The sequence below is a fragment of the Lutjanus erythropterus genome, chromosome 17 (genome assembly GCF_056507025.1).
Source record: "Lutjanus erythropterus isolate fLutEry1 chromosome 17, fLutEry1.hap2, whole genome shotgun sequence".
NCBI lineage: Eukaryota > Metazoa > Chordata > Actinopteri > Lutjaniformes > Lutjanidae > Lutjanus > Lutjanus erythropterus.
The window spans coordinates 29,360,546-29,385,129 of NC_139333.1; the positions used below are offsets into that span (position 1 = coordinate 29,360,546).

Sequence of the window (24,584 nt, forward strand, 5' to 3'; positions counted from 1 at the left end):
AACCAAAATTATACAAATGACCAATGGCTGCAGTTTATTTTCATAAATCTATGTGTTTCATGTGCTCACACAGATTAGGCTTGGACTTCTTGACATTCTGCCTACCATCCATTGTAGACCTCCAAAAGAAGTGAAACAGTTGTTGACCAGAGGAGGTGCTGTGACAAAACAGACCATTGATCCACTCATGGATGAGCAGGAGTTCCGCAGTGATGGGATTCAAAGGCCGTATCAATACTTAAAGCTCTACAACAGGAATCAGAATCTGGATCGTTTTAACTACCAGGAAGGATCCAGCGTGGGGGATCCCGTTGATTGTCTCCGTCTGTTTCTGTCACACTGTGGAATGCAAGATCCGTCTTGGGCTGAGCTGAAGAACTTCTCCTGGTTCCTCAATGTGCAACTGAAAGACTGTGAGAACTCAATTTTCTGTGACCCAGATTTTCTGGCTGACCAGCTCCCTGGTTTCAAAGGCTTCATTGTGAAGTTCATGATTACAATGGCAAGAGATTTTGCCTCACCATCTCTGAACACATCTGATGAAAGTCCCATCCTGCACATTGATAACAGTCTGGAGGATGACCCTCTTGCCCGCTTGACAATTCGTAAACATTGGGAAAATGAGTCTCATCCATACATTTTCTTTAATGCAGATCGAGCCTCAATGTCCTTCCTTGGCTTTAATGTGCAGAGGCATCGAAACACACTCAATGCAGTTGACCCTCTGAGCTTCAAGGTCCTGATAGAAAATGTGATGTCAGAAAAACTTTTTCAAGGTTTGGAACGGCAAAGGATCTCTCTCACCGAAGACTTTGATCAGTTGCCCCGGCCAGACAAAATCAAAAGGATTTCATGCGTTGTTGGTGCAAAGAAAGGAATGATGGCCAGAGGATTTGATCCAGACCCAACATATGAGCTCACTGCTGACAATGTGATGAAGATGTTGGCCATACACATGAGATTCCGGTGTGGAATTCCAGTCGTCATCATGGGAGAGACTGGCTGTGGGAAAACCAGATTAGTTAGTTTTCTTTGTGCCCTGCAGAGGGAGGAGAGACCAGTAGAGAACATGGTACTTGTCAAGGTACATGGTGGAACTACAGCAGAAATGATCTGCAGAAAGGTGAGGGAGGCAGAGTTACTTGCTGAGAAAAACCGTAAAATGCACAAGCTTGACACAATTTTGTTCTTTGATGAAGCCAACACCACAGAGGCCATTTTTGCCATCAAGGAAATCCTGTGTGACCAGTCAATGAAAGGAGAACCTCTGAAGGCAGAGAGCGGCTTGAAAATAATAGCTGCTTGCAATCCTTACAGGAAGCACTCACCTGAGATGGTGGAACGTTTGGAACGTGCAGGTTTAGGCTACAGGGTGAAGGCAGATCAAACCCAAGACCACCTTGGCAAGGTCCCTCTGAGGCAGCTGGTGTACAGAGTTCATCCTCTGCCTCCAAGCATGGCTTCTTTGGTGTGGGATTTTGGTCAGTTGAGTGATTCAACTGAACTTTCCTACATCAAACAGATTGTCCAGAAGAAAGTTCATGACCACCGATTGCCAGTGAACTGCAAGGACATAATTTCAAACGTGTTGGGAGCCTCCCAGAAGTATATGCGAAGTCGGAAAAATGAGTGCAGTTTTGTGAGTCTCAGAGATGTGGAAAGGTCTATGAAAGTGCTAATTTGGTTTTACCAGCATAGCGAGATCCTTTTCACCAACTGCTCTCATCTCAGTGACGCTCATAAAACTCTGAGGTGCCTGATTCTCTCAGTTGGAGTCTGCTATTACCCATCTCTGGTGGACAAAGAGCAGTACCTCTCCATAATCTGTAGGTACTTTCCAGAGCCTCTCCGCTCTTCAGCAGCATTGCAGGAAGAGATTTCATCCTGTCAAGACGTCTTCCTTCAGAACATACAGACAAGGGAGACCATTGCCAAAAATGTTGCACTCAAAGAGAATGTGTTTCTCATGGTGGTTTGCATTGAGCTCAGAATCCCACTCTTTCTGGTTGGCAAGCCAGGCAGCTCGAAGTCTCTTGCTAAAACAGTGGTTGCTGATGCAATGCAGGGCCAGAACTCCCACTGTGGGCTATTCAAGAAACTCAAGCAAGTTCACATGGTCTCCTTCCAGTGTAGTCCTCACTCAAGTCCTGAGGGCATCATAGGGACATTCAGGAACTGCGCCCGCTTCCAGAAGGACAAAAACATGGATGAGTACGTATCAGTGGTGGTGCTTGATGAGATAGGACTGGCAGAAGATTCTCCTCAGATGCCTCTGAAGACCCTTCATCCTCTCTTGGAGGATGGTTGCATTGACAATGACAAGCCAGATCCACACATGAAGGTTGGCTTTGTGGGCATTTCCAACTGGGCTCTTGACCCAGCAAAGATGAACAGAGGGATATTTGTGTCCAGATGGGATCCAAGTGAAGATGAACTTGTGGAAACTGCCAAGGGAATTTGTTCATCCTCCAAACAAATTCTACTGAAAATCAAACATCTCTTCCCATGTTTGGCAAAGGCCTTCTTGAGCATCTGTAAAAAGACCTCAAAAAATCAGTTCTTTGGTCTAAGGGATTATTATAGCCTCATCAAGATGCTCTTTGCTGCAGTCAAATCCACACAACAAGAGCCAGATGGTGGACAGTTGGTTGAGGCCATCTTGCGCAACTTCAGTGGACAGCCAGAGGGCTTTGACCCTGTCAGATGTTTCCAAGAGGTTCTCCAAAACTTAATGGAAATCCCCAGACCCAGCACCTTGCAAATGGTGAAGAAGAATCTTGATCATGACACCAACCAGGAGAGCCGTTACCTCCTTTTGCTGACCACCAACAATGCAGCTCTCCATATCCTTCAGCAACAGATCTTTGCCAAAGGAGACCATCCACCACCTGAAATTGTCTTTGGCTCAGGATTCCCAAAGGACCAGGAATATGCCCAGATCTGCCGCAATGTTAACCGAGTGAAAATGTGCATGGAGACCGGGCGTACTGTCATCCTTCTCAACATGCAAAATCTCTACGAAAGCCTGTATGATGCCCTGAACCAGTACTACGTTTACCTCAGTAAGCAACAATACGTTGATCTTGGTCTCGGCTCCCACAGAGTCAAATGTCGTGTCCATACAAACTTCAGACTGGTGGTAGTGGAGGACCAGAAGAAGGTGTATGAGCGCTTTCCCATGCCCCTCATCAACAGGCTTGAAAAACACAGGGTGGATAGGAGTACGGATCTGGAACAATGGCAACACAGGGTTCTCCACAAACTGAAAGAGTGGGTGAAAGAATTCACAGGTGAGGCCTTAGGGGATTTCCAGCTGTCTGACATTTTCGTTGGCTTCCATGACGATGCCTGTGCCAGCGCTCTCTTGCAAGCACTACAAAGGAGAGAACGAAAAGCTGAAGATAGTGCTTCCCAACATCAGCACACTGAAAAAGATGACTCACTGGAGGAAGACGAACCAAGTGGAACACAAAAAGAGGTCACACGTATGGAGGAGAATCGGTTGGGAGATGCAATGGACGTAGAGATTGCTGGAAAAGAGCAAAATATGGAGTCTATGGAAAACATTGGTGATGAATCCACTGACATTTGTGATGATGAGAACAAAGTGATGCCTGAGAGTGAAGAAATGATGGAGACAGAAAACAATGCTGGGTCTGCTTTGGAAAATGAGGAAGAAGAGGTCTTCGATTTGGCTAAATGTCTCTTGTTGAACTGTGCAACCCCTGACGCAGTGGTGCGGCTCAAGTACTCAGATTTAGTGCATCAGGAGAAGGAGAAACTCCAGAGGATGTACTTCCAGCAACAGCATCACCACTCCCTGCGAGATTTCCTGGAAGATTGCCTGAGCAAGTATCAGGGGTCCAGCAAGTTTCTAGAGGTAGGTCACAAACCTCTGGTTCAATTTTGTTTTCATCATTTCTTTGCAATCTTGACAAATCGTTGACATCACTGTCCTCTCTTTGGTTTTGCATAGATAACCACATTCTCCAGCTTGTTAACCAGATCAGATCTCAAGGTTGTAGCCCATGCCCTAGGACTACACACAGACAGGATCCTCCTGCTTTCACTTCACCAGTTTGACACTGAGGTCTCCTTTTGCAACAAGATACGGTACTATCCATTCAGATAACAGCAACATGACTTGCTAATTTTTTTTTTTTTTTTGGGGGGGGTTGATTTTAAATCATTCTCTCTCACCTTGCTGTGTCAGGGGCTTCCTTCAAGATGCTGGTCACTCTCTTCACACCCTGTTAATCCAGATGGACCTTGAGGAATCCCAGTGCAGCGATGAGCTCATAGCATCGGCAAAGTAGGGTTCAATGTCAAGATCCTTTTGCAATGTGATTTTATGCATGCTCAGTGGAAAAACTGAGATTACAGGCATTTCGGATGTGTTTTATTATTCCATCTGCTTCCAGATATTGCACCATGAATTACATGATGTCTCTGGAGGATCAGACCTGTTGGGTCATTTTCATTGTGAAGGTGTCGAGGATCCCAAGTCAGTCTCAGTACATTGGTTTCCAAGGAGGTGAGTACTGTGGAATATTAGCATTACAATCCAAATCCAGTTGTTTTCTGACTGCACTGTACATCAGGTTTGACAAGATTAAGACCATGTTTTGTTTTTTGTATCAAAGGAGTCTGGCACTCTGTGCATATTGATGATCTGAGGGATTCAGAGGATATGAGCCTGAACCTGTTGGGTTTCTGTGGAACTCTCATCAGCCACCTACTCAACCCTGCACCATCAGGTAGAAACCCTGCACCTTTTAAGCTTTAGCGAGTGTGTTGTATTACAAATGGGGAAAAAATGGTTTCATTGTTCTCCAGGTTAATTTTTACTGTAAAATAATCTTTAATAGAACCCCATGAAGATGAGGACTTGGCGACAGAAAGAAAAGACTCCCAGGTAGATACAAATGCGAGTTTAAAAGCAAAAAACCTTTTTCCTTTATGTATGTTAGTGTAAAACAAATCTTAGGTTATAATGTTATTTAAATTTAATTTACTTGTGTTTGCACAGGCAGATAGAGTCCACCTCCACAGACTATCCTTAGTGAGATCATGTATCCAAAAAGCCGTGGGTTTGCTGAGGGACACCAGCGGTGTGACATCACGAAGCATGCAGAGAATACGCATCCTTCTGTCTCTTCTGGGAACAGATCGAGGGCAAATAGGAGGTAAATACAGCCATCTGAGAATGATTTTATCTTATATAATAATACTATAACATTGACTGGAATGTATTTGCAGGGGTCCCACATGATTTGTTGATCAATATCAATCACTTTCTTTGTGAATTGTGTTGAAGAAGCCAATATCTGACTCTGCTGTAGGAGCAAATGCATTCTGTTAGTCTTGTTGCTGGCTCGTTTATGAATGATATCAACTATCTACTTTATTAAAGCTCACTTTCAGGAGGTGTTGTTAAGTAGACTGGCTGAGGCTCTGGCACAGAGAGAAGAAATGATGGGTTCTCCTACAGAGTGGGTGAACAGAGAAGCCAAGAAACGCCAGGCTCTGCAGGAGGGGGGAACTCTAAGGTAAAGTTATTGAGCAGGAAAACTTGAAATGTGCCGATAAACTGGTTGAAAGACAGGGAACAAGGAATAAAGCTTTGGCAGCAGTAGACCAGAGAGGTAAAACTTATTATTCAATTTAATGGAGTCTGATTGTTTTGAAGAGAGTGATATAGCAGCAAGGAATAAATAAAGGTCTATTAGTGGGTTAGGTCTTTTAGTGGACATACTTTGACAGTGCACAGTCACCTGGAGGGATTATGTCACAGATTGCTGTCTCCATTAGTCACTTAGATACAAAAACATAGGAAAACAGGGTCCAGCTTGAAAAAGACCAAAGTTACCCTTTAACAATGTACATTTTCATTCAGAACCAGATCTCGTTTTAACTTTTTTTAATATTTGTTCTTGACATATGCACTCTTTAAATGCTTTCTTGTGTCTAATCAATGATTTGATCAGCTTTCCTTTGTGCCTTAACTGACAGACATACCCTGTGGCGCTGTCTTCAGTCCACTGTGACTCCCATCTTGGCCAGCATGTTGGAAGGTATGGACAGGTATGGAAATCTGGACCTGCTCTCTGACGGCCAGCTCGGTGGCCAGGGACTGATAAAGCTGTGGTTGGACATCCTGGCAGATTCACAGATTTTAGACCTGACACCCGTCCAAAAACCAAGGTACTGTGGCTTCTTTCTTCTGCTTAATTCCCACGGTGAAATCAATCAACAAAAGGCATCATTTTTCTTTATCTTGATGATTTCTAGTGAGTCAGACCAAGAGGTGCTTGTGCAGCACTACTTCATGTTGGCTGGTGAAGAACAACCATGCACTGCTGCTTTCAGCTGGCTCATCAGGACGCACCTTGAAAGCCTGTGGGAAGAATCGGAATTTGTGCCAGGTTTGCCTTAGTTTCATTGAGTTTTTTTAATAAATAAATGTCTAAAGTCTTGCAGAGATCATGAAGTATATATGGTGTGTTATGGTAATAGTTTTTTCTGGCCTTTATAATTGACATTCAGTAACAAAAGAGGATGGCACAGAGAGGATTCTCCAGTTTGTGAGCACCTTCAACAACAGCAGATTGGGCGGCCACTTACAGAAACTCTCAGATGAGGACAGATCAGAATATGGACAGCATTACCTTCAAGACTTCCTGCTGCTTTCTTTGAAGATAAAGTCCAAGGACGAGCTCAGGGTAAAGACACTATGACGTGGCACATTTAGTTGAAACGTGTTTTGGGGAAAAGACAAATAAACTTTTTGCATGTGTTGTTTACAGGTGTTCACCAGGGCCATGCTGGGCTGTGTGTCAGAGCTTCAGATGTCCATGGGTGCTGTCAGTGACCTGTCTCCTGCTTGGATAACGGCTACTTTCAAACATTTTGCCCTTAGACTGGACACTCTCTGCCACATATTTCAGCTGCAGCCCCGGCTGGCCTCCAATATCACTCTGCAGGGGTCAAAGAGTGAGCACCAAGAAATGGTGAGAGGAACATTTTGGCTTCATTTTAAACATATTCATATGTCGTAGTAAAACATAGCGACATCAGCACAGCATGGAAGACACAAACTAGAGTCTGACCGATTGTGGATTTTAGGGAATAAAAAAAAATCAGATATTGATATTCTATATGCAGAATATAATACATAGAATATAAAATATGTACATAAACACACATTTTTTGCAGCAATCCCTCAAAACTGGTGACATCTGTGACAAAGAGACAGGATATTCTACAATTTAAGAATAAATGACAACAGTAAATTTTCACCAGGATTTTTAAACCTTAATTAATAAAATGGATCAATACTACACAGAAAACTGCCTATAAAGCTAACAGTTAAAAACAGTCTGCATTATTTTCTAAAGAAAGAAATAACTTGGTAAATAAGATTTGCAGAATTTACAAGAATGCCCAAGTAATTAGGAATTGGTCATAGACAGCACTTCACAAAGTTTATAAATTTTCTCCTAACTCAGTAACTCATAAAATTGGGCAATTTTCTAAGGAAGTCTGAGGACTTTCTCCATGGGCAACGAAGAAGAAGCCTACATTGTTTACAGTTTAATGTATTTTTAAAATTTGACATGTTTACCATCAATAAAGAAATTTAGTGTAAATGGTGAAATCAGTTGGAACAGTGTGTTGAAAGAGCTGCTAAATGTTGGCAGGTAGACGTGCTCTAAAATAGCCACTGGTACAGAGATGTCGCGACAAACTGTCAATGTATTTTTTAAAGGAAAGAAACAACTTAATGTGTTGAATTTAATGCCGAATTTACAAGAAGGCACAGATGTTTAAGAATTAACATGTCATGTCATTTCATGAGGTTTATTAAGTCTCTTCTCCCTCAACAACTCTCAAAATTGCATGATGTTTCAATGGATTCTGGGGACATTGCAGTTTATAGTTCAGTGGTGAAATCAGTGTAAACAGACAGCTTGTTCAGAAACATCTGCTGCTTATCTTGGCAGGTAAGAAAGCTCAAACATGTTTGCATTACGGTACCAAATGGAAACCACAATTGAAATTGGAATTACAAGACATCAGTTGATAATTTATAATGTAGAAAGTTAACATGCTTTACATCAGCATAATAACATCCTACAGTTTTTAGAATGATAACAATCATTTTTATACATCATAACTTTATAATGAGCATGATGTCTTTAATTTGTGGCAGGTGGAGGACATTTTAGCTCTTGGTGTCTGTGTCGAGGAGACCAAACTCCACACCCTGACGTCCCTGCAGGAGTGTGAGTCCTTTGTGAGCAGAGTGGAGTTTCTGCAGCCGTGCCTGGACAGAGTGTTTGGTCAGAAGTACAGCACCCTCTGCAGCCCCAGCTGTCAGCAACATCTGGACTCCATCAGGTGAGTCTGGAAACACGTACAGTGAGAAGAAAAAAATATTTCAGGGTTTGAAAGTTTATTTATACCCTGATTTGCCCTCTCAGGTCACTGTGGCAGGGGATGCTGGTTGTTGCATCTTTCATCCAGCACATCATCTTTAAAGTGAAACAGAACGACTCAAGATTGACAGAAGTGGCTCTCAAACACTGCAACCTCCACCTGAACGTAAGATAAATTATTTTTTTTAGCTTTGGTGGGAAACCTCCCAGGTCCTGGTGCAGTTTGTAGATAACAGACGAAACAGTACTTCTTTATATTCAATGGCATTTGCTGCGTGAAATAGCAGACACAAACAAAAAAGTACGTTTTAAGAGTTGAGGGAAACAGGTTTTCAGCAGTTTTTGTTGTTCTCATTTTCTAACAGCTGATGCAGGAGTCATCTGATGTCCGCAGTGTGGACACTCTGCAGCAGCTGATCCGGATCCTCAATTCTTTTCATGAAGAGTGTATCAGCAGGGATCTGAGGTCAGGATCTGCCTTAACCACAGCTTCACTGTTTCAAGAACAAACATCTCACTATAACTCTTTTCAGCAACTGAACTGATTTTACATTGAACTGATTTTATAATGCAGTACAAGATTTTTCTCATCTCACAGTGTAATAATTGGTCTCTCATGATATTTTGTCCTGTAAAGGTTTGGCATTTCTTGCTCAGTTTGTTTCTCGGAGCTCACAGAGCCGTCTGTCCTGCCCTGCCAGCACTACTTCTGTTTGCCGTGTCTCCAACGCTGCATCCAGTCAAACAGACGTTCTTGTCCTAAATGCCGGACGGACATGCCGTCCGACTTCAGGCCAACAGTTTCCCACAACATCAAGTGAGTTCAGAAAACCCCCTCATAGAAATTATCAGACAGGATTCAGGAATCGATTGCTGCACAATGAAACTGAAACATTTTTTGTTGTTGTTGTTGTTTAGCTAGGTAGTGAATAAGTAATTTCTTTCTGTAACGTTTACCTCTTCCTGGTTCAGGGCAGCTCTGCAGCAGCAGGCAGCGATCAGGGACTGCTGTAACTCCTTCTTCCTGGAGGTGGTGTCCAGGTTCTACCTGTCAGAGGGGCAGAGTCCCAGGGAGGGGGTGGTGGAGCTGCTCTTCTCCTTACTCGTCTTTGCTAACGGTCAGTGAGAGAAATAAATCACTGAGAATAACTAACAGATACCTGATGTGATGACGAGGCGTTCACCACTTTTACTCCTTTATGCGATGCAGGAGATGTGTACAGGACCAGACAGCTCACTCCCTTCCTGGAGTGTGTGGATAACAGTCCAGTGGTGCGATCTGTGCTGCCAAAACTGCTGCTGCAGTACAGGTGAGGTCATGAGATCAGTGAGCACAGGTGAAGGAAAGACTTGAACCGCTGGGTCACTTAAAAACACTTACAGAGAAAAATGGGACGAGTACAGGACTCTTTCTTTTTTCAAATGTTTGTGCCAGAAGTGCTGAAAGTTGTCTTGTCTTGTCAGAAATATGAATTGCTGGCTTGCATATGTTGGCCACTTTGTATAATTAGTATAATTAGCATTACATAGCATTAGCATGGCCTACTATATTAGTTAAATATTTGTCATTCAGGAAACAGTAATTTTTGAGAAGCATAAGCACAGAGCAAATGTGGGTGGATTAAACAGTCCTGTTGGGCACATTACACTGTTTACAGGCTTCATTCAGCGGTGGGCTGCTCCATGTAATTAATATTGCTGCACTATTCATCAGAATTGCAATAAAACTGAAATATGGCCAAGTGCAATATCCAAATTGCAGAAGCAGAACCAAGTCACAACTTCTTGAAAAAGGAAAATTGTGCGAGAAAACGGCGTTATAATGAGATACTATAGAGCTGAGAGATGACCTGAACTAAAAATCTTGTTCTCCAGATGAAAGAAAACAGACCTCGATAAATATCACATCTTCACAATATTGATGCAACGTCAGTATTTTTTGATCCATTCCTTCACTGTAAGATTTTCTGCTGAACAGCAGAGGAAGAAAACTAGAATGTTTCCTAAAATGTAAATACTCAAGTAAAATATCTCAAATGTGTACTCACTATAACTACAGTCACAGTTTTCTAGTTACTGCATGTTTGTAAATCGTGTTTTTTCTGTCAGTTTTGAGCAGGTGAAGGCTCATATTCAGACCTACCTGCAAAATCTGGAGGAGAATCTTCTGAGCAGAGAAGATCGTACTGAACTCTACCTGCTGTTTGTCAACTGCTTCCAGGTAAAAACACGCAGGCTTCACTCGGTTTGTGCTTTCTGCTTGTTTCTTTCATTTTGGCCTCATGTTTAGTGGTAAGCAGCGCTTGTCCTGTTTTTTAACACGCCTTTCCCAGAGATCGCATGTCTCTCTTTTTTTTTTGTAAATATATTTTGGATTTTTTCTCAGGACTCTCTGTTGTGCTCAGAAGCGAGAGAAGCGGACCAGAGTGAAGAACAGCAAAGACAAACGGAAACCAGATTCCTGAGCCGGATGGCCCGAAAACAGACTCCAGACAGACAAGAAGACCCAGCAGAGTTCCTGCTCAACATCGCCAGGCTCAGAATATGTCTGAGCATGGCTGCACGGCTGCTGGAGAAGGCAGCGACTGAAGGCATGCAATGCTGCTGAAATTTGATATTCTGCACATGGTTTACTTGCACACAGCCGAAAATGATATTTGATGCATTGACACAGGGATTTGAAATGTCATCTGATGTGCTGTCATTATGCTTCTCTTCATGAAATGCAGGCAGACACGGGGAGGACGCTCAGTACCTGCAGCAGGTGAAGGCGGTGTGCGAGTACTGTGGTAACGACTGGTACAGAGTTTACCTGCTCCGAGCCCTCAACAGACGCTCCGGTCGGGAGTGCATACTGTCCCTGATGAACACCCCGGCCTGGAGATGGGTCTTCCCTCCAGAGGTCCTTCGACTTCAGGTACCGTGGAGAAACACAGAGCTGCTAAACCGAGAAAAAATTATTCTGACAGTGTCTTTTAAAAAGAATAAAAAAGAAAGTTGTTTTAAACCAGCTTCAAATGCTCCGTTCCTACAGCAGGGAGGCTGCATCACTGCGTTTTGTGTCCGTCACTCATAACTGTGCAAACTTTATTTAGAAGAAAAACAAACACTAACACTAATTACCTTTACCTTTTTTTCCAAAGCGGATGATTCCAGCTAATGTGGACCAGTTCCTCTGCTGTGGGACGACTTATCGAGCTGTGAGAGACGCCGTGGCCAATGTTCTGCTGGAAAACAGATCTGACACCTTCAGGACTGAAATACAGGTCAGACTGCAGACCGCTGATAAAAACCACAGCCTTCTGCCACTGGCTTTTTTTTATTCATTTGTGTTCAATTTAACTTCATTCAACATGAATGTCCTTTTAATTTAATTTGCTCTTGTTTGCCATTTGTTTCTCAGGAGGTTAAAAATACACCGTAATCTGAAAATGCACCAATATGTTGATTTAAATTTGATTTGTGGCACCAAATCTTTACAAACTTAACTAAATAATATATTGGTGGCTTCAGTCCAACAGTACTATAGTGGTACTGCCACTGTGGGCACTGTGGCTGTTCTCTCGGCCACCATGTTCACAGGTTTGGTAGTCCCGCCTCTTCCAGTATATAGACAAGCTGGCGGCTGACAGGCAAAAAGTGCCCAACATTCCACACTCCGTGGAATGTTGGACATGACCGTTTGAGTACAAGATCCGGGTACCCACAGTGCACCTTGTTTTGCCATAAATGTCAATCTGAATGCAGTTATGCACTCAAAACAAGAAGTGTAAGTACAGAAGTACGCAAAATGAGACTGTGAATGACATGTTTTCATAATGAAGACATCTCAAATAATGTCAACTTTGCATTAAAATGAAATTGACCCAGTGACACTAAATGACAACAGTTATAAACATCCATTATGACTGCTTCATGTTTATGACAGGTGTCGTGTCAGTCTTATGCACACCTCTTCAAATAAAATGGTACCAAAACCCCCAACATGATCATTCAGTTTTCAGAAACTTGAAAATGTTGCTCTTGTCAGCTCCAAAATCTGTTTTTTTTCATGTGTGTTGTTTTATTTCCTCTGTAGAAGCTGAGAGGGTCTCAGATCAGCCTCCTGGCCCTGGCCCTGTTCAGACAGGTCACCTGCCGCTACAAATCACCTGACGTCAGCATGCATCCCTCCCCACAGGTCATTATACACGATGTCTGATGTGAATTTTGTCTGTTGTAAATATACTTTTTCTTTTTAACCTGTGGCTCTGTGTGAACTCACAGGGGACGGCGACACTGGAAGAGCTCCTGAAAGACGTTCAGCCAAAGGAGTTCAGGGATTTCTGCTCCGCGCTTCTGTCAAATCAGATCGGAGGACCGGGCTCAGGACTCAACATCATTTCGGGTCTTCCTGCTCTGAGACAAACCCTCCTGGAGCTGCTGGTCCACCTGGACTCTGTGCTCCTCAGTGGGAATCTTCTGCTGGTTCCTCTTCACCAGATCGCCACCCAGCCTCAGAATGTTACAGTAAGACTTTCCTGATCTTGCCTGTGGCCATAAAAACACATGGACAGGACATAAATGTCATGAATAAAAAAGTTTTTTCAGGATTGTTTTTTTTAAGAAGTCTGAATCACAGAGGTCCTTCAGCACACACTCATGAATGTTCATAAAAAAATTTGGGCTGATCAGTCCAGTGGAATTCAAGATTAGCTGCAGACAAGCTGCAGCTCCGCTGTTCACACACACACACACTCACACAATCAAGTGCATGATCAGTGACAATTATGTTAAAATTGCACACAAATATATATTAGGTTATCCGTATTAATTATAATGAGAACTGATCATTTCCATTAATCGTATCACAAATCGTAATTTAAGTCAAATAATCACAATATGATTTTTTACCAAATCGACATGCATGTAAACTGTAACTTGACTGGTTGATGAAGACAAACAACTGTGCGGCAGGAATTCTAGTGGAATAGATTTCCAGATAAAAACTAAAAGCTGTAAATATTTTACCTTATTCATGCTCTAAACTGTTTTCCACTGAATTTAACTTTTTTCTCCAAGAACTCCTTCCTGCCCACAATGCCTGATGATCACACAGGTGAAGTCAGACAGTGGCTGACTAGAGATCCGAGAATACAGCTGTACTGTAAGTATATTTCATTATAAAGGGTCATCTTTGTCACCATCACTTCTCCATGAACAGTCCATCAGCATGTGCATGTCTTTTATTTGCAGATTGCGCTAATGGACATCCAGTCTTTGTGGGAGAGGTATGAGCTTTTTCTTGTGTCCATCTTTACAGTTATTTCTTAAACATGGAGAAATTCAGTGAATAATAAATCACATGCTTCTGTTTTGTCGCTCAGTGCGGGAAACCGGTGGTTGTATCAAAATGTCCAGACTGTGGACTTCCAGTTGGTGGACAGAATCACTCCCCAGTCGTTGGTTTTACTAAACACACAGGACAAGGGTACGAATCTCTTCAGCCAACCAGCTTTGTGACAACATTTTCAGTCAATTTGTGTTTAATTTGTGTTCTTCCTCGTTTGTATAAAGTGTCAGAGATCAAACTCGGATGGGACACATTTTAGGAGAGGCTCATCGGAGGTCCGAAGCTCCTGAGAGACGGATGACATACGCTCAGTCCTGCATCCTGCGGCTGTTAACGCACCTCGCCATGCTTCAAGGAGCCATAAAAAATCACAGAGTGAGACTTCAGCAATGTTTGCACCAGATCCAACATATCACAGAGGTTGATAAGATACTGAGAACGTGTTTTGTTGTTGTTTCAGGGAGTTGGTGACATGATTCACCCCCGGCCACATGATGTTTTCAGCTTCCTGTGGAACCACCTGGAAAAGGACATGCGCGTGTTGGGTGAGACGCTGGATCAGAACGTGGAGAATACGGCGGTTACACTTCATCTGATCCTCAACACCTGCACAGAGTTCGCCAAAGGTGACGGTGCACGCAGCTTCTGTTGGTCGTGTCAAATCCATGTCCAGGGTTGGATTATCAGGGATTACATCTAATCATGATTGCCTAATCAGATTACACAAAAATATACTACAGTTACAGATTATAGTCACTTAAAATCTTTATGTTACTTAATTTTCAACATGAAACCTGTGTCTGACATAAATTTCTTCTCCCAGGCTGCCAGTTTTGTTAATGATGACTTAACTATTTTGTTTTCAATGATGAATTATGGATAATGGAGTTTTTTTCCTTTTTATTTGAATTAAAATAGCTGAACATTTTGAGTTGCGTTGCAAGAGCAAAATCCTCCACGTGGCCTTTGATTAAAAAGCAGTAGCAACAAAAACGTTCACAAAAGAAACAACATCCCACATGTTGCAGGATATACTCAGTACTCCTGTAGTTTCTGGGTCATTTGATTCAACCAACTGTAAATGCTGAACATGCAAAATACACGGAAAATGTTTAGTGACGTTTAAAGAGAGAAAAAAAAAGAATATTTGCATGTGACATAAGATAACTCTGATGAATGTTAACACAGTTTCCCGTGGAGCAAGACCTGATCTGTCCTCCAGACAAGGACGGCAACAGTGGGAGAAGCTCGTCTGTGACTCTGTCATCAACCCAGTGCTTAAAGTAAGAAACATGGTGTCCAGTTAAAGTTAAGGTGGGGGTGTAAGATTAAAATTTTCATCTAATTAACATCAATATAAAGCCTGAAATCAAGCTAGTATATAGCTTATATTACATTATTATAGATATATAGATAAACATACATAAAGGGTAACAATTTACTGCGTATTTTTTAGAATCTGCAGAAGAATCTGTCTGAAGCTCAGAAGAGGATCGGAGAGGACGATGGACTCGATGGAAGTCCCCTGATGAAGCTCCTCTTCGGTGATCCCGCCAAAATGCTGTCGCTCCCCTCCGACTGCCCGACACACCGCTCCTCGTTCTGGACTCTGCCGGGGACGGTGACAGTGGAGCGCTTCGCTCAGCTGGTGGGAGAAGCTCAGGGACGCAGCTCCGCACCACTGCTGGTCATGTTCCTCGAGAAGGTACCGATCTCAACCAGACCTGACTGGTTTTAAGTCCTGATCTGAGGTACGGTGAGGACTGATGGTCTTAGAAGGGATACTATTAAGTTAATTATTTCATTTTTTAAGAGAACAAGACTCAAAATATGCTCTAACAAACATTTTGTGAAGCAAACACCTAATGGATTAGTGGAAAAATTATTGCCAAATTGATCAGTAGTTGAAAAATAGGTCCAAACATGTGAAAACAGGTGGAGTGCACGGACGTCCACCTGTTTCTCAATTGACAAGATTGTGACAGGATTAATTAATGTGAATATTTTCTGTTTTCTTTACTCCTCTTTGACATTAAACTAAAAACAAGTTATTTGAGGACATCATTTTATAATCCAAAAGTAATCAAGTTGCATAACTGTGATATTGTGATACTTGGATTACAAAGTAACCAGTTCTCCCAGTCCTGGTTATTATACGATAATTAACATGTGACAGACTCCAGTTTGAACTTGTGCTGACTCTGTGTGTGTGTGTGTGTGTGTGTGTGTGTTTGTCTCAGATGCAGTGCGTGAAGCAGTTACATCACCTGCCTGAGCTGGCGGCTCTGCAGTCCGACCTGCTGAGGGTGTTTCCTCTGACGTCAGAGTCCACGCGGCAGAGTATCGCGCAGATGTTACAGCAGATTCCAGCAGGTGCAGTTTTAATTGAACACACAACAACAACAACAACAAAACTATGATGCAAACCTCACTGATGACATGATGCACAGACTGACACAAAATGAGCTGTGTCATGTTTAGGATACCAGAAGAAGAAGCTGCTTGAGAGAGTGGAGAGATTCATCAAGGTGTGGAACTGCCTGAGAGCTGAGGTTCGAAACAACTGTAAGCATCATTTTAACATTAATGTATAAAGGTCTTGTTGTAGAGTTTTAACAATTTACTTGTTGCACTCACTGCTCTCTGTCAAAAGAAATAATCAAATGCCTCTGACTTCTGTGAAAATACACTATTACAAAAATCTAACTTAATCAAAACTTCATCTTTAAGTTTATCTAAAAAAGAAAAGTTAATTATCTCAACTAGGTGAGGGAAATATTTTTTAGTTTACATTATAACTTCGAAGTTTGAGTTTGATGCAACAGTAAGTTGCCTTGAAATTTTGAGTTGCTCATCCCTCAGGTCTGCAGGAGCCCAGTGGAGGGCGCTCATGATACACACAAACAAATGTCTGAAGCACAACAGTGGGAAACTAAAAATAATATTAATATTATAAACCACACTGACAAAAACAAACTCACACCTTGACAACTGCAGCAGTAGATTTAAGCTGAATATGTCAGATAAAGGATCAACGCATCAGAAATCAGCCTTTTGTTTTCTCAAGATAACGACATTAAAGGACGAATCTGTAATATATTTACTGTAATAAGATTAAAGAAATATCCTAACTATAAATACTCACTTCCATTCCAATGTCTATTGCCATTTCATATTAATTTGAGTTCAAATTACTGCCGAACTTTCACCGAATGAGTTAGTTTCTGTTTTTGAATCATAAGAACTCATTAATAATCCTGTAGAAGGAGTAAATGTTTGTAACTGTTAAACTGAGCAAAATGTTAATTTTTGTATATTAAATTAGATTTCAACCTATTTAATATATCTTCTATGGCTCCAATTCACTATTCGGACTGCAGTTCTCATTTTTGGATGCACAATTGTTACGTATTTCTCCTTTAAAATAACAACAGCATGTTTGGCCTTATGCAATATTGCACATGAATGAATATACAGTGTTGATTAATTTTTCCTCAATCAAATCATAAAACACCTCTGTCATTAGCGGCTTCCTTCACTGTATGACATCATTGACTTTCTCCCATGCCTCTGTATGTGTGTGCTTGTGTGTGTGTGTGTATATATATATAGCAGCAGACTTGGGTGTGGATGTGAACTTGTGTGAGACGGAGGTGACGCCTGAGAGCTCTGGGGAGTTTCTGACTCCGTGTCGACACGGACCGGGCTCGTGTCTCCGAACTCTGGTCGACCTCCTGGTGAAGACTCACAACGGCCTGGTGAGAGAAGCCAGGAGAGTGAGCCGCCAAGAGGACAGGTCAGTCCACCAGGTCCACAGTCAACTGTCAAGACTGGCTCTGGGTCTGAGTCATAGCTAACAATTGGTTTCATTAAGTCTAAAAAAATGATTGAAAATTGTAAAAAAAAAAAAAAAAATGCTCCAAAATTCAAAGTTCAAATTGCTTCTTTTGTCCAACAGTTTAAAACTCAAAGACTCTTCATTTACTGACAAATAAGTACTGGCGTTAGAGAACTACTTCAGTAAAAGTACCAAGTATTCTTTTGAAAAACTACTCAGAGTATTAGTTATTTTTTAAACGTTGATGTTTAATGGATTAACAGCAGCAGTATTCAGTCAAATCTTCAGTCTAAATGACTCCTCCTCTGTTCTGCTTGCCTCTCCAAACTTTTTTGTGCTTTTTCCTTAACCAATAGACGTAAAGACTAACAATCAATTAATTGATTAATCATCAATAATTTATAAGATACAATGTCACGGATTTTTAATTTTTTTGTCTTTTTTCTGGTTTTTGAGAGCTTTGTTTTGTTTTTTTACATGTTTGAAATATATCAATCAATCAATCAATCAGTCAATCAAAATAGTTGACCATTATCTAACTGACTAATAACTGCAGCTCTATATTCCAGTCCAGATTACCTTGTAGGTGGTCGTCATAATTCTAGTCTCACATCACACTTGTTTATGATCCAGCCTTGACCTTGTCAGCATCAATTCAAGGTCTTCTTACTCTTATGTTTGTTCTGGAGCTTTCGACCGTCTCTCACAGTCTTCGGCAGCAGATCGACTTTGCTTCATGGATCTTCTGGGACTTCTAAACTCAGCACCCGTTACTCTGCACTAAATGCTGTGCACAAAACATTTTTCTCTTAAAAACTGAATAAAAATTTTTTACTTTGTGATCACTGAGACAGAGGATAAAATGACTGAATGCACAATTCAATCTCATAGAATCATAAATAGAGTTTAGGCAGATAATAAGCGTTCAGACTTGTGTATGTGTCAAACAAACTGCATTTTATCTTCTCCCTTGTACCTGTAACAACATGTCAACTCCGATGCAGCCTCCTGTGTTTTTAAACTTGTGATTAATGCAGCTGATCGTGGACTAACTCCTGTTTTATTTCCCCAGTGAGTACAGTGTTCCTCTAGAGATGATATCAGAGACCCAGCTGACCCTGTGCCACCCGGACAGAGAGCTGCTGCCTCTGGTTTTAGCCCACTGCCACTACACCTTGAAGAAAGGTGGTGAGACAGACAGCAGCTACAACCTGCCAGGAATCCAAACACAGCTGGCTCGCCACTTCCTGGCTGGAAAACCACTCATCCAAGCGGTAAAAAATCTAAACTCATCATACAGCAGCAGGCTACGGCAGTGTAGTAGGGCCACTGTAGGTAAGAAAAAAACAACAAGAAAAGAAAAACTCTTAAAACTTTAAAAAAACATCTATTGTACAGTTGCAGATTAGGCCTCCCACTGTGTTGATCCGACTTTGCAAAGTGAAGTGATTCACTTTCTTTTAAAAATTCTTGCAGTTTGCAGTTTCTTGCTGATTTGTGACTTTAGAATCTCAGAGAATTTTCAAGTTCTTTTCTCGTAAATTTATGACTTTAATGTCAGAGAATGTTTGAGTTTTTTTCTCATAAATTTGTGAGTTTTTTCTCAAAATTTAATCAGCCCTTTATCTCAAAGAACATTCAAAGTTTTTTCTTAGAAATTTATGACTTTACTCTCAGAGTACGTTTGAAGTTTTTTTTATATCTGCTTTTTTTCTTCTTCTTTTTCTTGTAAATTTGCCTCTTTAATTATAGAGTGTCCAAGTTTTTTTTCTCATAAATTCATGACTTTAATCTTTGAGCGTTTAGGTTTTTTTCATGTAATTTGTGAGTTTTTTTCTTGTTGCAACTTAAATCTCAAAGAACAAGAGTTTTTTTCTCAGGACTTAAAGATTTTAATCCCAAAGAATGTTCAAGGTTTTTTCTTGTAAATTTGTGAGTTTAATCTCAGAAATTTAGATTTTTTTTTAACCTACAATGGCCCAAATATGCTGCTGTAGCCTACAGACATCAGGGGACGCCTCACTCTCTGCTAACCAGCCTTGTTGTCCTCTTTGATCTCAATCAGGACACGTCGAGGTACCTGAACAGACACCTGCAGGATTTCTCCGTTGTTCTAGCCGAGGTCAGAGGAAAGATCCATCAGGTGAGACCATTTCACTTACTCATGACCTTTAGTATTTAACGGTACCAAAGTCCTCATCTGGAACTGACTAATGCCAGCCCAGGAATGTTCACAGTAGTTTCCTCTGTAGGATTTTGTGAGGCCACTTTGTTAGAGGTCAAATTCCTTCCCTCACACTCATCTTGCCGGCTCGCTGACAGTTTCTGTGTCTGTGCCGCAGGAGCCACTCAAAGGTTCGGTGAGCGGCGCCATGAGAACGGTGCTGCGTTCATACACAGATGTTTGCGACGCCGTGTTTGTGGTGGAGATCGGCCTTCGTTTTCTTGGAAAGACGGGCAGAGATCCCCGGGGTCAACTTTTGACCTACCTCACTGATTCACTGCAGATGGACCAGCAGATTTCCAGTTCTGTAGCCAAGGTAGAAGCCTCCAAACCCACAACGATTTCCATTACAGCGCTGCTATGCAAAGAATGTGATCATGTTGATCTGTTGCACTGTTACAACACCCCTTTCTATAAACCCCCCGTTTTATATTAAAGGAATAGTTCGGGGTTGTATGGGGTTCTTCTCCACAGTCAGTCTATTACCTACAGTAGATGGAGGCCAACATGTCTCCAGTTTGGAGAAGCAGCGGGAGGACCGGTGTAGGAAGCAAAGCAATGTACTGCTGTGGACAGGGTCAGCAGGAAAACAAATTTTAGCTGCCTACAAAATCAATATCAGTTTAAGTGTATACTGTATTTGGAATATTTTCACAGCTTTACCCTGCTGCTGTTAGACAGTCTTTTCCAGTGTTAATTCACTGTAATATAAGCCAAACATCGCTCTCTCCAAAGCCACCAAACTCCATTGGAAAAAACAGTAATTTTACCTCACAGAACACAGGTGTTGCTGGTCTACTGCTGCCTTGATCTGTTTGATTGTTTGTGTTATTTCACGAATTCTGTGTTTTAAAGGCTAAGTTCCGATTCACAGAAGTCACACAGTAACACAAACAAACAAATTGATTGAGGCAGCAGTAGACCAACAATGCCTGTGTTCTGTGAACTAAAATTACTGCTTTTGTCAAAGGAGTTTGGTTGCTTTGGAGAGGGTGACATTTATTTTATGTAAATGCAATTTCCTGTCAGAAAAGCCTGTCTGACATATCGGACATAAAAATATCCTTCATGCCAAACCCGATCTAACAGCCTGCTCTGGTGCTGTGATATGACCTAAAGCAGATAACATCAAGGTCCACAACAGCAGTTTGCATGTTTTAGGCCATTAACTCTATGAATTTTCCATTCCAGACATTTTACAGATTCCACTCATTTCTGTAAAATATGAAAATCTATTAGCAGACCATCAAAATCTGCATAAATGATTGAACAAGTTGAATTATTGTTGTGGAGTATTACAGTGCAGATTCTTATATTCCCTCTTCATCTGTATTACCATGCAGAGATAATGTAACACTGACGATGCAGACTGTGTGATGTTTACTGTGATAGATTACACAAGTTAAGCAAGTTTTGCAGGTTTTCCACTCAGAAAAGAGTGGAAACCAATGACTGCAGTAGACGAAATGCACAGATAACACTTGTGTAGGCCACGAAATTCAAGAAGGTCATCTTTAATGTGAAATATTCATGACAAACTTCCCCAAAAAATTGGAATGCTTTTATGAAACATAAACCCTGTCTATTTCATTTTCACTTTAGAGTCTTGGAGAGAGCAAACTGGAACACAGCATATTCACCTGGCAGCTCCTGACATGTTGGAAATCTGAACTAATGCTCAACAGGAAGCAAGTAAGTATTTTTTTAACTTGATATTTATTTGTTTTCATCAACAACAATACAGGATATACATTTTCTTCATTCTTTTCCCCTTTTCAGCTGCATATAATGTTTTTGCATACAATATTCAAATATTAAATAAACAGAAAAAATAGAAAGCATAAAATCATGAATGTCCAGGAATTTACTGAGTGTGGCAAAAAAAAAATTACAGTTACAACACAGAATAGGCACTCCTCTTTAAAAACAATTAAAATGCCCTTATTGTCATTTTATTCCTTCAAGCAATATTTGACATGTTTTGGCATAAAGCCTTCATCAAAATCCGTCTTATCTTTCTGACTTCCTGACAAAGGTTTGATGCTGAAAAGCGTCAGTGATTGTTTTAATGTCTAAACTTTAAAACACAAAGTCCATGAAAGAAACTGAAGAAGATGGTGACCACATAATTTGTTTTTGACTCATTAGTTTCTTTTTCTTGCTGGCTGCTGGTGACTGACCCCAAACACCACAGAGAGTTAAATTTTCTGGGCTGTAATCCTTTGAAAGTGTGCCGTCTGACACGGCGGGTGCCCAGAGTTTGACCCCAATAAAAGCTGAATTTGAGGAATAGCACCGCGGCTTCTGCTTCAAAGCACTTTGAAACTTTGATTACATTTAATTGTTGATCGTGTTTCAGGACCCGTTTCAGAGGCTCCCCCCGGAGTTCCAGCAGAAGCTGTCGGAGGACGAGAGGAAAGGGCTGAAGGTTTTCCTCGCCGTCACGGACGTTGACACTTTCTGTTTGGAGCTGCATGAGATTCTGCTGCTGAAGACGAGCAACGCTGTGCCTGACGAGGGTTACAAAGCACACTGGGAGTAAGCACAAACCATTTGTACAGTATCACCCCCCTCTGTCCTGAAAACACAAACTGATTTACCATCTGTGAGTTCAGCTTTTGCAGGAGGTAAAGCACCAAATGGTAAAACATTTGCATTATTGACATTTAAACTGGGTTGCACCAACAAGGAATTATTCAATCTAAGATTAGTTCTAATCAGAGTTTAGTAAAACTTTATCTAAAATGAGTTAAACCAAATTTAAAATTCAGCAGCTCTGTTGAACAATTTAAAAATTAATGTCAGTTTAATAAAGCCAAGTTTATTTTTTTATCAATATGGAGATGCTTGTTTACCCAAATTAAAATACATTAAAAAAAGATGAATAAATCTGAGTGCTGTTGGACCTATTAAGTATAAAAGAGATCGGAAAACCGTTTTAAATGCTCTGTATTTCTTAACAAAATGTTGCATTATTTGTTTGCAAGCTACCTAAAAAGAAGAAAAAAGAATTAGTATTGTTTGCTAGCTAGCTTAAAGTAGGGAAAAATAAAGTAATAATGTTGGTTAGTTAGCAAGTAGGTAGGAAATAATAGCATTGTTTGCTAGCTAGTTTAAAGGTAGGGGGAAAAGGAAGTAGTATTGATTGCTAGTTAGCTAAAAGGCCGAAAATAACAGTATTGTTTGCTAGCTGGCTAAAAAGTAGTAAACAAGAAGTAATATCGTGTGCTAGCTAGCTAAAAAGTGGGGGAGGGGGAGTATTGTTTGCTAGCTAGTTAAAATGTATTTAAAAAAACTTTGTATTGTTTTCTAGCTAGATAAAAAGTTAAGTTACATTGTTTACTAGCTATCTAAAAATAGAAAAGATCATATTGTTTGCTAGTTAGCTAAACAGTTGTTTAGCATAGTGAGCTAACTCACGGTGGCTCAGCAGAGAATTATTTTGCGCAGCTATTTTTAAAGTTAAAGCTCCTCAAGTCTAAGTTTAAAGTTAATACTAGATCACATTTTAAATTGAGTTTAACGTTTGGTGCAACAGAAATTTAATCTCAATTTAGAGTAAAAACTAAACTGGGGGTCTACAGAGATGTTTAAATGTAACTTTTTTTTTTTTATTTTAAGTTGGGTAAGCTCGGTGCAGCATAACTTTATACTAAACCATGATTTAATCAGGTTTAAAAATGAATACTTGTTGGTGCAACCCAGTCTTATTCCTCAGTTTACCCAAGAGGTGTTTTTAGGTATAACAATTTATTCTTAGCTCATGAATGTAAGAAGTGTGCCCATTGTCAGTTCAAAGATTACCACCCTGGTCTAAAGGAATCCATTGATCCCAGACAGCTTTAATCAGAGTTAAGTGTGGAGGTCTCACCCAGGACTCTCCCCTGGGATTTGGAGCCTATTGACATCCAGGACCAGAGCGTGACCCCTCCAGGCGGCCATCTGTCAGGGGAAAGGAGCTTAAGTTGTTTCCCCTCAGCCGCAGGTCTCTTCTATTGAGGCAGCAGCTGGGCAGGGAGGTCAGTGGGAATGCCTGTGGTGAAAACAATGGATGCAGTGCTAACAGTTGTCTTCTCTGTGCCCTCCTTCCCTGCTGTCTCCTCCAGCATCAGGTCCACCTTGGAGAGCCACATGGACCGGAAAGACCTGAAACCTCTGCTGGGGCTCGAGTCTCTGCCGGAGGACATCACCCTCGGACAAGGGGCGGACGTGTGGAGGGCAGCTGTGGAGTTTAAAAGAAGATAAATGATTCCTACAGACAGATTAATTATTCCAGATCTGTTTTTGTGTTGAAATTGAAAGAAATTAGTGGAATTTGACTCTTGTTGTTATTGATATATTGCTAATGAGATATGAGGATTATGGTTGATTAATTCATTCCATTTGATAAGACAAGCCCTGATTAAATGTGCCTTTCTGTGATGTAAATATTGTCAGTGTTTAAATATAGAGATGTTTTATTTGTTAAATGTTCAAATATAAAATAAAAACATTTAGTGAAATAAATACATTTGAAACAAGCCTAATTTTATTCATGTGTTATTTTAAACTGTTAATTAAATATCAAGGAACAATTAATAAATTAACTATGAATGTATGGAAGCCCATGTGCTGAAAATAAAAAAGATTCTGTGAATCATAATGAGAAACTTTCTTGAAATAGCAAGTTATTATTACTAATACTAAGTTAGTATCTCAAAATATTTATGTCACAAAAATTACAAACTTTATTAAAATAATGAGAAACTCAAA

At 40.8% G+C, this 24,584-nt stretch overlaps 1 protein-coding gene across 1 annotated transcript in view; it reads left to right on the top strand.

Annotated features, from left to right (window-relative positions):
- rnf213b (ring finger protein 213b) overlaps nt 1–24,446 on the top strand; it is a 40,470-nt gene extending 16,024 nt beyond the window's left edge. Inside the window, exons 26-65 of the mRNA XM_084741688.1 lie at nt 74–3,880; nt 3,977–4,113; nt 4,214–4,312; nt 4,422–4,534; nt 4,644–4,757; nt 4,869–4,915; nt 5,030–5,186; nt 5,414–5,549; nt 6,013–6,204; nt 6,292–6,425; nt 6,547–6,722; nt 6,807–7,010; nt 8,213–8,400; nt 8,484–8,604; nt 8,804–8,904; nt 9,076–9,255; nt 9,411–9,556; nt 9,649–9,748; nt 10,548–10,659; nt 10,825–11,029; nt 11,168–11,355; nt 11,582–11,704; nt 12,517–12,618; nt 12,705–12,947; nt 13,500–13,584; nt 13,674–13,708; nt 13,805–13,908; nt 13,995–14,145; nt 14,231–14,396; nt 14,959–15,053; nt 15,227–15,475; nt 16,011–16,143; nt 16,252–16,335; nt 17,383–17,566; nt 18,681–18,882; nt 19,674–19,751; nt 19,951–20,148; nt 21,435–21,524; nt 22,192–22,370; nt 23,939–24,446. Coding sequence (XP_084597814.1) covers nt 74–3,880; nt 3,977–4,113; nt 4,214–4,312; nt 4,422–4,534; nt 4,644–4,757; nt 4,869–4,915; nt 5,030–5,186; nt 5,414–5,549; nt 6,013–6,204; nt 6,292–6,425; nt 6,547–6,722; nt 6,807–7,010; nt 8,213–8,400; nt 8,484–8,604; nt 8,804–8,904; nt 9,076–9,255; nt 9,411–9,556; nt 9,649–9,748; nt 10,548–10,659; nt 10,825–11,029; nt 11,168–11,355; nt 11,582–11,704; nt 12,517–12,618; nt 12,705–12,947; nt 13,500–13,584; nt 13,674–13,708; nt 13,805–13,908; nt 13,995–14,145; nt 14,231–14,396; nt 14,959–15,053; nt 15,227–15,475; nt 16,011–16,143; nt 16,252–16,335; nt 17,383–17,566; nt 18,681–18,882; nt 19,674–19,751; nt 19,951–20,148; nt 21,435–21,524; nt 22,192–22,370; nt 23,939–24,077 — 9,297 coding nt within the window. The 3' untranslated portion in view covers nt 24,078–24,446. The remainder of the gene's footprint in view (nt 1–73; nt 3,881–3,976; nt 4,114–4,213; nt 4,313–4,421; nt 4,535–4,643; nt 4,758–4,868; nt 4,916–5,029; nt 5,187–5,413; nt 5,550–6,012; nt 6,205–6,291; nt 6,426–6,546; nt 6,723–6,806; nt 7,011–8,212; nt 8,401–8,483; nt 8,605–8,803; nt 8,905–9,075; nt 9,256–9,410; nt 9,557–9,648; nt 9,749–10,547; nt 10,660–10,824; nt 11,030–11,167; nt 11,356–11,581; nt 11,705–12,516; nt 12,619–12,704; nt 12,948–13,499; nt 13,585–13,673; nt 13,709–13,804; nt 13,909–13,994; nt 14,146–14,230; nt 14,397–14,958; nt 15,054–15,226; nt 15,476–16,010; nt 16,144–16,251; nt 16,336–17,382; nt 17,567–18,680; nt 18,883–19,673; nt 19,752–19,950; nt 20,149–21,434; nt 21,525–22,191; nt 22,371–23,938) is intronic.
- The last annotated feature ends 138 nt before the right edge of the window (nt 24,447–24,584 follow it).